Below are 18,336 nucleotides of genomic sequence, written 5' to 3' on the forward strand. Positions count from 1 at the left end.
TCACTGCATGGGATGGGCCCTGCATGTGTAAAGAGCTGCGTGTTTTTCTGTAGAGGACTCGCAGTGTCTACACCGGGCAGTTGCTGTTTGCATGACATTGAGTAAACGTCACTTCCATCAGGGGCAGTTACCCTTTGGGATTTCTGATGAAGGTACACCTTTTGAGATGCTCTCAAACAACTCCAAAAGATGCTCTGTCAGGGGCAGAGTGGTCCTATCTGACTTTTAGGGTTTATACATTTACTCTGAGAGTGAAACAACAGGACAAACATCGTCTCACTGGCTTAAGAGAGCAAACAAAAAAGACCATTAGACAGATCATTCTTCCTGCCAGGGAGACAGCCTATTGATACTTGCGACCACACAGGCAAGCAGAATAAGAGGATTTCTCCATAGCTGGGAATTTATTTTTCCAAGAATACCGAATAAATCCTTGTGGTTACCAACCAGCGAGGCTAAGACAAAAGGTCCTTTTCTTCCCAACTAATACGCATTCTATTAGTCAGGACTGGGGAACGGGTGACAGAAACTTGCTCCCAAAGAGCTCACACGACAAGGAGGGGTGCATTAGTTCTCAGGCCTGGACGAGGAAAAGACTGGGTCCTCACCGGCTCACAGAACTCTTGTCTCTTGCCTGGTTCTCCCTGTGGCACCGTTGCTGTCATTCTTTCCTGTGAGGAAGAGGGAGGAAGTATTACCATGAGTAGTTGTGTGCTTAAATCCTCGTAGTTCAGCAATCGCAGAGGACAGGGGGCCTTATTCTCCCTGCCCAAGCTTTAAAAACACCCCAGAGAAGGATTTAGTGAGGCTTAGCCTGAGCCCTAGGCCCATCCCTGAATTGGGGCGAGGGAATGGGATGTCATTACCGGCTCAGTTGGGTCATACATGTGTCTGTCCCTCCGACTGGAGGGATAGGGTACAATGAGGGGCTGCCCTCAGCAGAAGCACAGGGTTAAATCCAGGCAGGAAGGTTTCCAAAAGGTCTCAGGTTCTCTTCTGCATGGACAAAACAGTAAATATCAGGCTGGGTGCAGTGGCTCACGCCTGTAATCCCAGCACTTTGGGAGGTTGAGGCAGGAGGACTGCTTGAGCCCAGGAGTTGGAGACCAGTCTGGGAAACATGGTGAAACCCTGTCTCTACTGAAAATACAAAGAATTAGCCAGGCACGGTGGTGCACGCCTGTAATCCCAGCTGCTCAGAAGGCTTGAGGTGGGAGCATCACTTTAGCCTGGGAGGCAGAGGTTGCATTGAGCTGAGATCGCAGCAGTGCACTCCAGCCTGGGGTACAGAGTGAGACTCTGTCTCAAAAAAAGAACAGACAAAAAAGATGAATATAAGTATTCATTATTTAAAATCATAAAAAATAATTTAAAATGTGGAGTGAAAACATCACCCCTAATCCTGTCATCTCCAAACAACTGTAATTAACACGATCGAGTATTTCCTCCGAGTCTTTTTTCTCCAGGCACATGTACATGTTTAATATAGTCCTGCCATATTGTATAGACAATTTTGCATCCTGCTCTTTTTACTTAAGATGATAACAGAAGGATTTTCTCATGTTATTTCCTTTGACTCTGTTCCCTGCACAATCCACTTCCTTTCCTACTCAGATCTTTGGCAGAAAAAGTTTGTAGACTGCACAAATAACTGGAAGGAGTACTGACTTTTTTTGGTTTCCGGGGGAATGTGAGCAAAGAGAAGAGCAAGAAAGATTAAAAAGGGCAGGTCTTGGTGACCCTCACGGGGCTGCTGAAATAAACAAATGTCATATTCTATGTGCATGCCTTGAAATGGCTATATTTATCAGCATTATAGTCATTAATCACTAAATTTATTTTTCCCTGTTTTTTTTTTTAAATAACTAAGTCCACTGGACAGCCTTGAACACCAGTAGAGGGTGGTGCTCTCCTGCCACAGCCCACTGCAGAGAAAGGAGCAATTTCTCAGAGAATCTATGGATTTATGTGGGTTGTGGGTGATAACAGGGTTTTCTAAAAGCACTTTCTGCTTCAGGTGAGGAGAGGATGCTGTTCTGAGAGCTGCTGATAATATGTGGATCCAAACCCACAGGCTTGAGCTGCTTAATTGAAATTCACATCAAAATGGAATTCTGGTTTAGCTCAACTTGACTACTATGGATGATGAAAATAAATCCCTGGGTCACACAAGGATAGTGATTGAGTAGAGCTTGTTTGCTGGCACAGGAATGACATTTCGACTGGAATTAAATTGTCGTCAGTTAACAGAACTGAATTTACTGTCATTCTTTGACTTGAATTTTCTTTTTTCCCAAGATAACATGGACAGGACCCAGGTATTTCCAATGACTCAGAAAAAAGTACATTTGGCTACGGGCTTACCCAGCTTTAAGTGGGCTCTGCTCTCCCTGAAGAACAGAGCCAAGGGAAGGTGGGGTACCCTGTCGTCCCTCCTTCTCTCATTTTCCATCCTGTCTGTCCAGTCCATAAATGTTCTGTGGCTCTACTTCTAGAATCTCCTCTGCTACACCTATGGCCAGACCACCCCATCTCATGCCTAGACTACTGTGGTCCCTTCAGCCATTATCCACACAGGAGTGACAGCAACCTTTCAAAAACCAAACCCACCTGTGGCAATCCCCTGCTCACATGGCTTCTTGTTGCCCTGAGACCAAAACTCTCATTTGCAGCCCTGCTGATGGACTCCCTTTCTGACCCACCTCTACCTTTCCCCACATGCTGTGCCCTGGTCGCCCATGCCTCCTTCCTAGTTCCTGAACCCCCCAAACTTGTTCCTGCCTCAGGGCCTTGGCACATGCTCATGCCTCTATCTGCCTCATACCCAACTCATTACACAAAGGACTCCTGATTATTCAGATATTGACTCAAAAATGCCTTCCTTTGTGAGACTTCCCTGAATAGCTTCTGCTTTACTTCATTTCTGGCACACTCATTCTTGGAAAGAAGCTTGCCATATTAGTCCGTTCTCATGCTGCTATAAATAACTGCCCAAGACTGGGTAATTTATAAAGAAAAGAGGTTTGACTCACAGTTTCTATGGCTGGGGAGGCCTCAGGAAACTTACAATCATGGTGGAAGAGGAAGCAAACACGTCCTTCTTCACAAGGCAGCAGGAAGGAAAAGTGCAGTGGGAAGGGGGGCAAAGCCCCTTATAAAACCATCAGGTCTCATGAGAATTCACTCACTATCATGAGAACAGCATGGGGGAACTGCCCCCTTGGTCTAATCACCTCCCACGAAGCCCCTCACCCAACACGTGGGGATTACAATTTGGATCACAATTCAAGATGAGATTTCAGGTGGGGACACAGCCAAATCATGTCACTTGCTTTCTCATTCCTGCATGCCCATCTTCTTGCTCTGATATGGTTTGGATTTGTGTCCCTGCCCAAATTTCATGTTGAATTGTAATTCCCATTGTTCGAGGAGGGGCATGGTGGGAGGTGATTGGATCATGGGGATGGATTTCCTCCTTGCTGTTCTCATGATAGTGAGTGAATTATCCTAAGACCTGGTTGTTTAAAAGTGTGTGGCACCTTCCCTTTTGTTCTCTTCCTCCTTCTCTGGCCATGTAAGACATGTCTGCTTCCCCTTCACCTTCCACCATGATTGTAAGTTTCCTGAGGCCTCCCCAGCCATGCTTCCTGTACAGCCTGTGGAACTGTGAGGAAATTAAACCTCCTTTCTTTATAAATTACTCATTCTCAGGTAGTACTTTAGCACAATGTGAGAATGGACTAATACAGTTTCCCCAATTTGAAGTAAGCTTCTTGAAAACAAGAATGTTGTTAGATCTTAGTCAACATGATTTAGAAAGTATCTGCTGGGTACTTAATAAACATTAGTTGAATAAAAGAAGGAATGAACATCCAATTCTGAAAAGGCATGGTCTGTATTATTAGACATAGAGGAAGATATTTTGGAGTGTCGGCTTCTCTCCAACCAATGGCTGCTTGGTTTTTACCACTAGTTTCTTGCACATTGGACTTGTCTTTAAGCCATGAAAGGATCCCTTTAACATTCATTAAGGTCAGGCAAGTGAAAGTCTTACTTCTAGTACAGGAAAGCAAAAGCATGGATCTAACTAAAATGTCAAGTGCCCTAAGGTGTGAAAAATATTTAAAAACTTTCCATTTGCTCTTTTATGGTAGTACCCTTTGTCAAAACCTTTTCTCCAATTTTATTCATGCCTGATAAATGGAAGAGGAGAGTTTTCCCAGAACACCATAAAATACACCCAGCTAGACAGGGCTAGGAGATTTAAGTGGCTTCCTGCCTGTTCCAGTGCCTGGAGGGGTAAAGCGGAGAAAAGAAACCTTTGAGCTTGAAGACAGCTGGAGGGAAGAAAAGAGAAAACATAAACTTAGAGCCCAGAAGCTTCTGAGAGGGAAGGGATCAGACCCCAAACCCTCGTCACCAAGGGCCCACATTACTGAAGCCCGCTAGGTGGGCTGGCTGGTCCTGGTCAAAGTCCAATGACCAGAAAGGATGCAAGCTTCTACTGGCCTCAGCCTCCCACTTCCAGTTACAGGCCTCATCCCTCCGACCAGGGGTGGAGAAACGACCCATCCTGGCCCATTCATAATTTTCCATCACCCTGACTACCATGATTGGCCTAGGGATGGTCACATGACCCAACCAAGCCCATCAGAGTCCTTCCCTGGGACTTTCCTGCCTGGAGCTGGAAGGGAAGAGTCCTCTGTAATCTTTAAGGACCTCAGCCCAGAGTGGCCTGAGATGGAGCATGCTGAAGAAAGTCCACTTGCTGTCAGAGAGAGCACATCCTCCTCAGTAACTCCCCACTCCGGCACAAACTCCTGGGTATTCTCCATTTCCTGCCCCACTTTTCCCCCACGTCCTTACAAGGACTTTCTGGAAACACCTTTTAAGCAAACTACCTGCACTCACCTATTTGTCTTGGAGTCAGCTTTTGGGGAATCCAAACTAATCAGGAATGGCCTGTCTGTGGAACATCCCTAAAGCCAGTTCCGTCTCTGCCTTTTCCCCGCTAAGGTTGTGTGATTGAATTAAATCCTGTCATTCTCAAAGAATCATGAAGCAGAAAAGGTGGGTAAGCCACTCAACCCTGGGATTTTGAGAGAAGTAGTCATGGGGGAATGTAGGGTGGTGGTCTCTCAACTTTATCTGAGCTCACACCTCCCAACCCATGGAAATGATTGAGGCCCAGGCGCCATGAACTGGGCATATCCCTGTAGAGGGTAGGTAACTGTCTGTCCTCCCACCCAAAGGAGCCTGCAGCTGAGCAGAGTTTGTCTTCAGCCACAGAGGCAGCAGTGAGAGGAGGAGGCTGAGTTCCACTCAGACAAGGCCACAGTGATGCATGGTCTTCGGGGGTAAGCAGGTGCTCTCACCAGACCTCAGGGGTGGGGTGGTTTTCCCGACGCAGTCAGCTGGAGGAAGCGAATCTGAGTGCCTTCCCATGGCAAGACCAAGGGAGTGAGGAAGCCAAGGGACATGCTCAGAGAGATGGCCAGCAGCATCCCGCAGGGGTGAGGTGGAGTGGTGCCCTCAGGGAGGGCTGGCAGCCTGTATCCTAACTGCTGCATCATCCCTAAGAAAAACCATGACTTTCACCTCAGTGATGTCTAGCTGTAAAGCACTTTCACTCCCATAATTTAACTGTACCTTCTTAACCTCAAATTCTAGAGCGCAAATTTTCTACACATTTCACAGAGGAGGAAGTTCAGGCTCTGGAAGGTGAGGTGGCTGCCAGCTCCACAGGGCCAGGGTTCATCCCTAAAAAGAGACAGCAACTTCCCCAGTCTCAAGAGCATGGTCATGTCTTTCAAATGCACATACCTAACTTTAAGTTTGTTTCTTCCATTCTGCTGCATGCGTGCTTACAGATCCAAAATGGTGGCCAAGTGCACTGGATTTTATCATTTATTTGAGTGAACTTGACTGCTTAATTAGCTGCTTTAAAGTTTCGTTTAGAGAGTGATTCAGCGGCATACACCTATAGGCAGCAATTCGTCATTTGTTCATTCAGACAATCAATAAATAAACCTCAGGAATTTACATGGATTAAGAGCCCAAAGTCTTCTTGAAGTGGTATTTTTCAGTGCTTATTTCACTTTGGGTTGCTAGGAGATAAATTGGTTTTTTAAAAAAAGCAATTTGCATGAAGACCAGGAAAGCATTTTAATAATGTCAATATATAGCCAAATGGACTAAAGTGCTAAAGTGACAATTTTTCACTAGATAATTAAGCCTCCAAATTTAAATGTTATAAAAGAGATATAGTTGTATTCCACGGAGATCTATTCCACTTAGGTAGCTAATTATTTCTCAAGAACAACACTGAGTCATGTTAGACATCTTCTTGCTAATCTGATAATATTAAGCAACTGGGAGATGGTCCTATCCTACCACACAATCAGGAATGGAAAACTGGTAGGATTTTAATTGCAGAATTGTGGGAAATTTATTCTTCTAATCACTAGCACAAATCTGACAATCTGTCCAGCAGCTAGGAACTAAATTGAAGTTTACTTTCCCTGATAGATATGTTGTAAATTTCACTAATTTGAACGGGTGGAGAGGAAGAGTGTCTTAGTTCAGTTGTGCTGCCATAACAAAATCCCTGAGACTGGGTAACTTAAAAACAACAGAAATTTATTTCTCACAGTTCTGGAGGCTGGAAGTCCAAGATTAAGGTGCCTGCAGGTTGAATGTCTGGTAAGGGCATGGTCTGTGTTTTCAAGATGGTGCCTCTTGCTGTGTCCTCCTCCAGAGGGAATGAACGCTGTGTTTTTGCATAGCAGAAAGGGTAGAAGAACAAAAAGCTCTTTTTGTTTTGAATGCTGCATAGATGCTCTTTTGTAAGGCATTAATCTCATTCATGAGGGCAGAGTCTTCAGGACTTAATCACCTCCTAAAGGCAGAACTTCTCAATACTATCATACTGGCAATTGAATTTCAGCTTGTGAATTGTAGAGGACACATTCAGACTCTAGCAAAGAGCCCATCTATTTTGGTTAAAAATATCAGCTGTAGGACTTATGTAATACTTTTAAAATGTTTTCCTTCAAGTCCAAATAGAATCTTGAGTCTGGCACAAAATAATTATATAAGTGTTAGCCATTATTATTGCCTCAATATAGATACATAGCCTGGAAGAAGCTTTAAAAAATTCTTTGAAACGGTACAGTAGATCATTTGCAAAGAGTCTGATCATTCTTCCCATCCTTGTACTCCAGCCTTTTCATCCCGTGACTTTACCGCTTCTCCCATCCAGAGAGGCAGAAAATATGTCTCTCCCCACCCATCCCCCAAATCTGGCAGGCCTGTGACTTGCTTGGAACAACAGGTTGTGGAGAGAGTGACACTGTGGGAGCTTAGAGCCCAGGCCTCAGAGATCTCAAAGCTTCCACTCCTGTCCTCTTCGAACTCCTGCCAGTATGCAAAAAAAGTCCCAGCTGGCACTGTGGACATGAAAGACCACCTCGAGGGAGAGGCATGCCTGCCATGTTAGTGAGTCTGTCTTGGACCCAACAGCCCCAGGAAAGCTACCAGACTAGGGGCCACCTGAAAGACTCCAGGCAAGACCAGCAGAAGCACTGCCCAGCAGAGCCCAGCCCAAGCTGCTGACACACAAAACTGTCCACAAATAAAATGGATGTTGTTTGAACCCACTAAGTTTTGGGGTGGCCTGTAATGCAGCAACAGATCGCTGATACAAATGGGTTTTTAATACATGTAGATAACTCAGAAATAAGAGTCTAAAAATAATCCTCATAACCCTACCCCTAATTTTAACAGCAATTAATATGTTGGTATTTTTCTTCCAAATTTTTTATGTTTTTTACAAGGTGAAAACATTGATCTAAAATCCGTCTCCTACCTCCAGTTCATCTGTTGAAGACCTTACCCCCAAGGTGACTGTATTTGGAGATAGAACCTTTAGGGAGCTAATTAAGGTTAAATGACATCATAAGTGTGGGGCCCTAATCCAATGGGAGTAGTGTACTTGTAAGAAGAGGCAGACACCAGAGGTTTCTCTCTCTCTCTCCTCCTTGAATATGCAGAGGAAAGCCTCGGTAAGAATGCAGCAGGAAGATAGCTGTCTAAAAGCCAAGGGGAGAGACCTCACCAGAATCCAACTATGACTTCCAATGGGCAGAAATGTGAGAAAATACATTTCTGTCACGTAGTTTATCCATCCTGTAGTATTTTGTCACAGCAGCCTGAGAGGACTAATACACATACTAACATTTTGAACATCTGCTGTTTCATGGACCCAATGCGAATGTTTCTTCATGTCATAGATAGTCTTCAACATCATTTTAAACAATATCTCAGATGAATGTCTCAACATGGTTCCATTAGAAAATGCAGCCTTAGGCAAAGATGAACCTGCTGATACTTTATTTGGGAGGTGCAAGCACTGGGAAGAAACGAAAGAAAAACACCAGGAAAAACACAGATGCTGTGTGATGAGTCACTGTGTTGACTGAGATCTCCTGACAAACTGCACAAAGACGTAGCAGGTCAGTCACCCCCTGGCTTAAGGTGTGTCCCCAGAGGGGCTGCGAGGAAGAACTACACCATAGACGAGTTCCCAGAGGGAGAAAGCAGGGAGGTTGTACCTGCCCAATTCCCTCCTGCCTCCCACTTCCAGCAGGTCAAAAGTCACCCCCAGAGGGAGTGTCTTGGGCTTAGAAGGCAATACCCCAAAGTATGGCACGTTGGTGCGCTGAGGACTTTGAACCGAAGAAGCCTGGGGAGGCCTCACAAACAAGGTCTCTTCAACCTTCTCCCCTTTCTCCCTCAAGGCCTGTCACAGAAAACAAAACTCCTCTCCCCCAAGGTGGATCACAGAAACTACAACTCCTCTGCCCCACCGCTAGCCATAAAGTGTGGGAACGTCGCTCTGATCTCTCTTTCCCATGAAAGCCCTCATGGGACAGGTGTCCTGCCCTATGTGTGGAAGGGAAGGAACGTCTTCCAGAGGCAGAGCAAAGAATCCGAACAAACAGCTTTCTGGGTTCCCCCACACAACTCATCCAGTTTCTTGCCCCTTTTGTGTACAGTCATGTTTCTCCACAACTAGCCAACTATCCACTTCTTTCATCAGACTTCGCATCAAAATCCATAGTTCTCCCCAGGCTTTTGGGACTTCGTTTCCTTGTGAAGGCTCCCATGTCATACAAAACTTTCATTTAATGATTTGGATTCGTTTCTGCTGTTAAGCTGTCTTTGTCAGTTTTACATTCAGACCTAGCACGGCACCCTAGGAGGGTTTGAAACTTCCCTCCCCTACAGGAGCTGACTGTCCCATATGACTGAGTTGTGTGGTCCAGTCCTTTGGGTTTGCACAGAAGACCTGGCTTGTGGTATTTTATCTAAGTTCAGTAATAGAGTGCAACTGTGTGCATGTGGGACACAGAGCTCAAATGACAGTGGCCATCTGCAGTATCTGACAAAGCACACAAGTTTGTGTCCAATACACATGTAGATAGCATAATTTAGTCAGTCAATTGTTTCAGTCCTATTATTGTACACTTAGTTGATTTCCAATGTATTATCTTTACAAATAAGGTTGGGATAGACATTTTTATAGGTTAATCCTTATTCTCCTCTATGCTATTTCTTTAGCATAAGTGCCTAGAAGTAAAATCATTGGGTCAAAGGTAGTGAATAACCCGGATGGATACTATTATATATCTTGTAGTTTTCAGGTCTTGTACATTTCTTGTTAAATTTATACCTTAGTATTTTATTTTATCTTTTTGACTCTTGTGAATAAGATCTTATTCCAATAATATATTCCTTAATGGGTTAGTGTGTATAGTAGTCTATCAAAAAGGTTTGCCAGGGTGGCACATGCCTGTACTTCCAGCAGTGTGAGAGGTCGAGGTGGGCAGATCGCTTGAGCCTGGCAGTTCGAGACCAGCCTGGACAACATTGTGAAACCCTGTCTCTACTAAAAATGCAAAAAAAAAGAAAAAATTAGGCATGCGTGGTGTCCCACACTTGTAGTCCCAGCTACTCAGGAGACTTAGGTGGGAGGATTTCTTGAATCCAGGAGACAGAGGTTGCACCACTACACTCCAGTCTGGGTACCAAAGTGAGACCCTGTCAAAAAAAAAAAAAAAACGTACCAGGTGATATGGTTTGGATTTGTGTCGCCACCCAAATCTCATGTTGAATTGTAATCCCAAGGGTTGGAGGTGGGGCCTGGTGGGAGGTGATTGGAAAGGTGGTTTCTAATGGTCTAGCAGGATCCCCCTAGAGCCGTTTTGTGATACAGTCCTCTTAAGATCTGCTTGTTTAAAAGTGTGTAGTGTCTCCCTCCTCTCTCTATTCTCCTGTGCCTGCCGTATAGACGTGTCTACTTCCTCTTCGCCTTCTACCACGATTATAAGTTTCCTGAGGCCTCCCCAGAAGCAGAAGCCTGAACAGCTCACAGAACTGTGAGTCGATTAAACCTCTTTTCTTTATAAATTACCCAGTTTCAGGTATTTCTTTACAGCAGTGCAAGAACAAATACACTGGGTATGGTGGTGTGCTCCTGTCATCCCAGCTACTCGGAGGCTCAGGCAGGTGGGTGGCTTAAGTCCAGTAGTTTGGGGCCAGCCTGGGCAACTTACTGAGACCCCATTTGGGAAAAAAAGGGTTTTATATTTTGTATTATCATGTTTTAATTTAATTTTTAAAGGTGATTAGATTTACATGGTTCAAACTTTTAAAGTTTAAAAAAGTTATAGAGTAAAAAGCCTCCCACCAATATTCTCACCTCTGGAAACAATCAATGCTATCAGTTTCTTACCTTAGAGACACTTTATACAGGCTGGCCCAGTGGCTCACGCCTGTAATCCCAACACTTTGGAGGCTGAGGCAGGCAGAGCACCTGAAGTCAGGAGTTCGAGACAAGCCTGGCCAATGTGGTGAAATCCCATCTCTACTAAAAATACAAAAATTAGCCAGGTATGCTGGCATTCCCCTGTAATCCCAGCTACTTGGGAGGCTGAGGCAGGAGAATTGCTTGAACCAGGAGGTAGAGGTTGCAGTGAGCCAAGATCACACCAGCCTGGGCTACAAGGGGGAAACTCTGTCTCAAAATTTAAAAAAAAAAAAAAAAAAGAGAGACACTTTATACAAATGAAGCAGACACACACATATACACACATGTATCCTTCTTGCTATAACTATAACAAGCAATAGTTCTTCTGTGCCTTGCATTTGTTCATTTTGCAATGTATCTTGGAGAGCATCCCATATTAGCCCCTAAGGATTCCTTTTTTGGTTTGTTTTTTAACTAGATTCTCCATCGTAGTATGTATACCATAATCTATTTAATCATTCCACTGGCAACTGGCATTTAGAATGTTTCTAATCTTTTGCTATTTCGCAAACACAGCAGTCACTTTGTAAACATATCACTTCATGCACACGTGAGTGTATCTCTAGGATAAACTCTTAGATGATGGATTAATGAGTCAAAGGGTACAGACATTTGTAATTTGGATAGAGCTCTCCATAGAGGTTGGACCAATTTACATTTCAAAGGGATTGTATCCAAGAGAGTCCCTCACCCTCATCTCAGTGTGATATTGACCTTCTCTATCTTTGCAAGCGTGATTGGTTAAAAGTAGTATCTCAGTGTAGCTGTCATTTTATTTCACTTACTGTGAATATGCGTTAGTCCATTTTTGCATTGCTTTAAAGAAATAGCTGAGGCTAGGTAATTTATAAAGTCAACAGGTTGAATTGGCTCACAGTTCTGCAGGCTCTACAGGAAGCAGAGTGCTAGCGTCTGCTTCTAGTGAAGACCTAAGGAAGCTTCCACTCATGGTGAAAGGTGAAAGGGGAAGCAATGCAGCATGTGGTGCAAGCAGGAGAGAGAGAGAGAGAGAAGGGGAGGACCCAGGCTCTTGTTGTTGTTGTTTTTTTTTTTTTTTTTTTGAGATGGAATCTCGATCTCTCACCCAGGCTGGAGTGCAGTGGCCCGATCTTGGCTCACTGCAACCTCCGCCTCCCGGGTTCACGCGATTCTCCTGCCTCAGCCTCCCAAGTAGCTGGGACTACAGGCTCGTGCCACCACGGCCAGCTAATTTTTGGTATTTTTAGTAGAGATGGGGTTTCACCATGTTGGCCAGGATGGTCTCGAACTCCTGACCTCAAGTAACCCACCCGCCTCGGCTTCCCAAAGTACTGGGATTACAGGCGTGAACCACTGCACCCAACAATCAGATCTCACGTGAACTCACAGAACAAGAGGTCCCTCATCACCAAGGGCTGGCATGAAGGCATTCATGAGGGGTCCGCCCATGATTGAAACACCTCCCCCTCGGCCCCACCTCCAACATTGGGGGGTACATTTCAACATGAGATATGGAGAGGAAGAACATCAAACAATAGCAGAATGATTTTCAGCATCTTCCCATAAAACTATCTCTATTTCTTTTTTCTGAGAACTAACCATTTATGTTCTTTGCCTATTTTCATGAGATTGTTTATTGTATAGATTTGTTAAAAACAGCAAACTCACTGGATTCTCCTTTTCATTCCAATAGTTTGTCAGTTGACCTTCTTGGATTTTTCAGATGAACAGCTAAAACACCTGCAAATAATTACCACCTGTATCTTCTTTCTAACATTCTTATCTTTTCTCTGTGTGTGTATTTTTACATCGACTTAGAATTTCCAGAAAAGCATTGAAAAATAGGGGTGATAGTGGCCACCCTTGTCTTACACCTGACTTTAAGGGGAAGGCTCCTAGCATTTCAGTAACAAGTGTGATATTGGTTGATACACTGAGATGGATACTTTTTACTCTTTTAAAGGAGTGTCTTTCTATTCCCAATTTACTGAGATACCATCAGTGTTTTGTAAATTTGATCAGTATTGGATATTGAGTTTTATTAAAATATTTCCAGAATAGATTGAAAGAACCATATATTATTTCTTTGTCTTATAATATGATAAATTATATTAATAGATTTCCTAATCCTAAACTATCTTCGCATTCCTGGGATGGTGCAAGACTCAATTATCTAGTATTGTATTTAGGATTTCTGCATGTCTTATGTATAGTCATATGAAAAGTCACAGTCTAATTTTCATTTGGTCAGAATTCACTGTATGACGTTGAGCTATTATCAGAATAATGTTGTCTGATGAAATATGATTCACTGCACGCTCATCTTTTGAAGTGATGTGGTTTGTAAAGTCTCGGTATCACAATTGGTTAGATGGTTCTTGGGCAATCTTCATCTTTGAGCATCATTTTGCTTTTCCAAATCTGCATAATTAAGTTGCAGGTCTCCTTTTTCACAACTACAATCACCTGTCTGCAAGGCTTCTGCAGGAATCCACTTATTAGCATTATACGACCTTGGACAAGTCTGTTAATGTCTCTCAGCCTCATTCTCTCTCTCACTTTTTTTTTTTTTGTTTTAATTTGAGACAGGATCTTGCTCTCTGTGGTACAGGCTGGAGTGCAGTGGCACCGTCTCGGATCACTGCAGTCTCCACCTCCTGGGCTTAAGCAATTCTCCCACTTTATCCCGTAGCTAGGACCACAGGTGTGTGGCACCACACCCAGTTAATTTTTTTAAAAGATTTTTTTTGTAGAGACAAGGTCTCACTATGTTGCCCAGGCTGATCTCAAATTCCTGGCCCAGGTGATCCTCCCACCTCGGCCTCCCAAAGTGCTGGGATTATAGATGTGAACCACCATGCCTGGCCCTCCTTCTCTTTTATTTAAAAAAAAAAAAAAGGTGGGGGGCAGCTACTAATAGTACTGTCTTCATGATGGCACTGTTTTGTAAAGATTCATAAAATTTTACAAAAGCTTTTAGCACAGCATTACAGGGTAAGAGCTCCAAATGTGGCAGATATTATTATTACTATTACCACTAGGCTGAAAGTGTTTCCTGATAACCAGTCCCATCCAATGGAAGTCCACGTCAACAACATACTGACTTAGTGCGTGCTGCTCAGTGCTCAGATAAGATGATGTTTATGAAAACGCATTGGAAAAAAGCACTCAACGGAAGTTAGCTATAATGAGAATAATATTGTCTGATGAAGAAATATGATTTACTTTGTGTTGATCTTTTGGACTGGTATGGTTTACACAAACATCATGACACAATAGATTCTATATATAGATATAGATACATTGATATACATACATATGATGCAATCAGGAGTTACAGACGGGCTCCAAAAGTTGTTCTGTTGCACAGTTTAAATGTTCTTCTTCGGTTGTGTTCACATGAGTAATGTTCATGGGATATATTTTTTTTCCCCACATGTGGCCCAAAGGTGAATCATCTCACAAGGGGCCTGGCCTGTACCATACTACACCTGGAGACAGCACACGGCCCAGTGATGAGGGCAGATCTGAGCGCCCTCCCTTCCACCCAGCTGTGAGGCCATGCGCAAGTGATTATCTTTCTCTGTGTCTTAGAATGATAATGACAGAAATCCATTTCATTTGGAATTTGAGAATGAAAAGGTGAGTTACTAAAGGTAAAACATTTAAAATCGTGCCTGGCCTATCTGGAAGCATTCAGTGAGCGTTTGATGTCATCTATATTATTTTAATTACTGCACTCTCCTCTCAACTATCAACAGGAGGCGAGATCAGTCGGTGGATGGTGAAAGTTAAAATTCAATGTAGTCCCCAAATCCCCCAAAACCCTTGTCATTGGCTCTGCCCTTAGTAACTGGGAGCCACCAAGACCCAGAAGTGAGGGCCGCCAGGCTGCGTGGATTTGTCTTGAAGATCTTCCTGCAGTGGGAAGCCAACGGCTGCTAGGATTCACACACTATCCTCCTGGAGTGTCCTGTAGGACTCTAGAACTGTCTCAGCTTCACTATCTGTGTGTACGCACGCTGGGAAACCGCACTGATCAATACCCTCGTGTCTGCCGTGGTTCTCTCTACACTGAATTTACCTGAATCAATAGGAAATTAGTGTTCCTGTATTAGAGCAAATCTTAGTCTTAGCCTTGAAAGTGTAGCTATAATACACAAGCATGTTCATGAAGCTGCCACATTAAGGGGAAATATCCCTCAGACTCAGAGAATCAATTAGCAGATGCGTTCATGACGAACTTGTTTACTCTGCTCTTGTCAACTTTTCTTTGTTGAAACTGACCTTCCCTGCTTGTATGAGAATCATTAGTTCCCAACAGGAAAGACGGGGCTTTCCGTTTCACAAGTCTGTGAGCGTTCATTTCTGAGTAGGGCCCAGGCTCAGCAATATTTTCACAGAGTGACAGTCATAATCGAGTCCTAACAAACGATTGTCCTGCACAATAGAACCGCAAATAAAACTCTACATGTTGAATGTGCTTATTGTTCCTCCTTGTTTGCAAACATGTACATAGTGAGATCTTGATTATTTCAGAGCTTGGAAAAACAAAATTGTCTTCCAGTCTGTTTGAGCACTGGTTTATTTTTCTGGCTCCTGGAGAAATGCCCAACTTTTTTGGAAGAGCGTATCTTGTGCATCCTAAACTCTCCTACTGGGAGAAAACCTTCGGTAAAGACAGCAGGCATGAGGAAAGCGAGGCTGGCGGTGGCAAGTGGAGACCATCCCCGTGAAGCCAGACGTGCGTTAGGCCACAAGGGCCACCAGGGCCACCAGCCACAGTCTCTCTTTGATGAGCTTCCAGTGGGTTCTGACCTCCGTGTAACGACCCCTCTCTAACTACATGCTCACAAATACAACACAATTTTTTCTTTGCTTGTATAAAATGTAGCCACTTGAATTTTATGTTTAGATTTCTGTAGAAGATAGAGGAGAAAGCAGTGTTTCTCTACTCTCTTACACAGTCATGCAACACAATGCTTCTGACACCAGATGTGCCGGGTTTCCTCCCTGCACATCCAGCAATTCTCTAGCAGACACCAACTGAATATCCTATCATTTCATTCAGTTCTGACATTATCCACCAAGAGATCGCATCAGATCCCTCAGGGCGAGGGCTCAGTCCTACAGCACTCCCATGTGAGAGGCCAGTCCCAAGCCCCAGGTTGTGACCCATACTTCCCACCACCTGGCCATAAGTCAGGGATCCCACAACCCCCTTCCTCACAATTGATTACTTTGTTAGAGCAGCTCACAGAATTCAGGGAACACTTTACTTAGGCTCACCCACTTCTTATAAAGGATGCTACAAAGGATACAGAACAACTGCTAGATGGAAGAGATGCCTAGGGGGAGGTATGGAGGAAGGGGCGTGGAGCTTCCATGACCTCTCGGGGGTAACACCCTCCAGGAACCTCCAGGGGTTCAGCAACCTGGAAGCTCTCCGAACCCTTCCTGTTTGGGTTTTTATGAAGGTTTCATTATGTAGGCGTGATGGATTACATCATTGACCACTGGTGATGAAATCAACCTTCATCCTCTCCATGCTCCACTGAGGGTTGGAGGCGGGGCTAAAAGTTCCAACCTTCCAATCACAGAGTTGATTCTTCTGGCAACCATTCCCCATGCTGGTCTGCCCAAGGGCCTCAGCCACCAGTCATCTCATTAGCATGACGCTTGAGCACAGCTCAATATAACAGATAACCTGGGACTCTGGATTCAGAGATTCCTGGCTGGGAATCTGGACTTAAAATGCAGTTGTATAAATTTGTAATCTCTCTTGTTAACTTTCCTCATCCGTAAAATGGGTTAAAAATATTACTTACTTCAAAAAGCCATTATGGGATGACATGAGATGCCCCTTGCAACATTGCTAGAACATCTGGCGCCTATGAACTGCCTATCCCAACAAGAGTGACCCAAACTTGGTTGAGCCCTGCCAGTGAGCACATGCAATTTTAGGGGAGTGACTGTTGACTTCACAATCACTTAGAACTGCAAAGTGCGTACATTGCCCAATGTTGTAGTCCATCTGTCTTCTCTATCCACTGCAGATGCATGTTTGCACCTGAGGCTTGGACTTCACATCAAACTCTACTTGTATCCACCATGTGAAGTCCATTCTTGGTCCCACCCATTGAGGTTCCTCCAGAGCCCAACCACTGTTACGAAGCCGAACTTGGGTCTGCTCACCCAGTGCACAGAAAAAAAACACTGACATGGAGATTTGCAGCAAGAGAAAATGAGGCATTATTACAGGGTGCTGAGCAAAGAGAACCTTGCAACTAATGCTTAATACCCAAACTGCCCAATAGCTTACAAGCAAGAGTTTCTAATGGCAGGGGTACATTTCAGGAAAGCAGAAATTACGGTGAAAACCATAAATCAATACATGGAGGTTTTATGTTGGTTTGGCCCAAAAAGGCAGGATATCTTTAAGTGGGCACTTAAAGGTGGATTCAGAGCTATTTGATTTGCAATTGGTCAAGGAAGCAAGGCTGTGTCTAAAAACTGGGGGTCAGAGTAAAGGAGCCTTCAGTTCTGGCCTGGAGGACTCGCTCCAGGCCCCACAGGAAGAAATTTAGAATGGCAGTCAGCGTTCAGGCCTTAGTTCCCCCTTATCTGAGATCCACATGACAACGGTTGGCATTTTCCATTTGGTGGGGGCCTACGTTTCCAAAAAACAACTCAAGGACATATGCTAAGATGTTATCTTTTAGTTTCTGTAGGGATCCCAAACACTTTGTGACTCTGGCTCACTTGGGTGGCTGTTGTTGAAGTTATTATTTCCTTCTTGTTTAGCGGGTTATTTATTTACTTTCTTAATTGCTGATTATAGAGTTAGCTATAGGTGCCCGGAATCTTCCTTGAAGGGACTCAAAATTTGTCCTTTATTTCCATGCCAGGGTTGAGGAGGGTGGGAATGGCAGACCCCTAAGAGGGGTCCCTGCTAGGTCTCACCACCTCCTCAGTCTGTGGGTCACCTGCAAGCATGATTCTAGCCTCATGTCAGCAGGACACACAGGTTTCCTAAGTCTCCAGTGTGTGGTTGCTTGCCATGTTCTCTGGCCTGTCTTTGAAGACACTGTGCCAATATAATGCACATTTGCTGAGGTCATAGTCTAGGCTGGACCCTGCCCAGCTGTTATGTGTAAGCTCACAACAACACTTCAGGGTAGCAATAGTGGAGGAAACAGGATTGCAAAAACTGGGTTAGTTTTTTGGCCAGTGATGGTAACCCCGTCGGGGTGACGCTGAGGCCAGCACTCCTCCTGCCTTTGCCCCTGAGCTTGTCTAGGCCTCCAGGCAGCTCAGCAGCCAGCTCGCTCTAATCTCTAGGAAGAGGATCCTTGGAAAACTAGTCCTTTAGGACCTTGACAAGGCCACCTCTCCCCAAACCAACAGAGTCCAGTGCCAATCATCCATTGCCGAGCCGGCCTAATTTTCATGTGAAGAAAATGAATCCAGAAAGTCCATTCCTAGCA

At 44.2% G+C, this 18,336-nt stretch overlaps 1 protein-coding gene across 1 annotated transcript in view; it reads right to left on the reverse strand.

The window, feature by feature from the left end:
• Positions 1-545: 545 nt before the first annotated feature.
• The window catches only part of TEX36 (testis expressed 36), an 89,211-nt gene continuing 71,420 nt past the window's right edge, over positions 546-18,336 (reverse strand). The window contains exon 4 of the mRNA XM_045361727.2: positions 546-671. Coding sequence (XP_045217662.2) covers positions 546-671 — 126 coding nt within the window. The remainder of the gene's footprint in view (positions 672-18,336) is intronic.

This window comes from Macaca fascicularis, chromosome 9 (genome assembly GCF_037993035.2).
Source record: "Macaca fascicularis isolate 582-1 chromosome 9, T2T-MFA8v1.1".
Taxonomy (NCBI): Eukaryota; Metazoa; Chordata; class Mammalia; order Primates; family Cercopithecidae; genus Macaca; species Macaca fascicularis.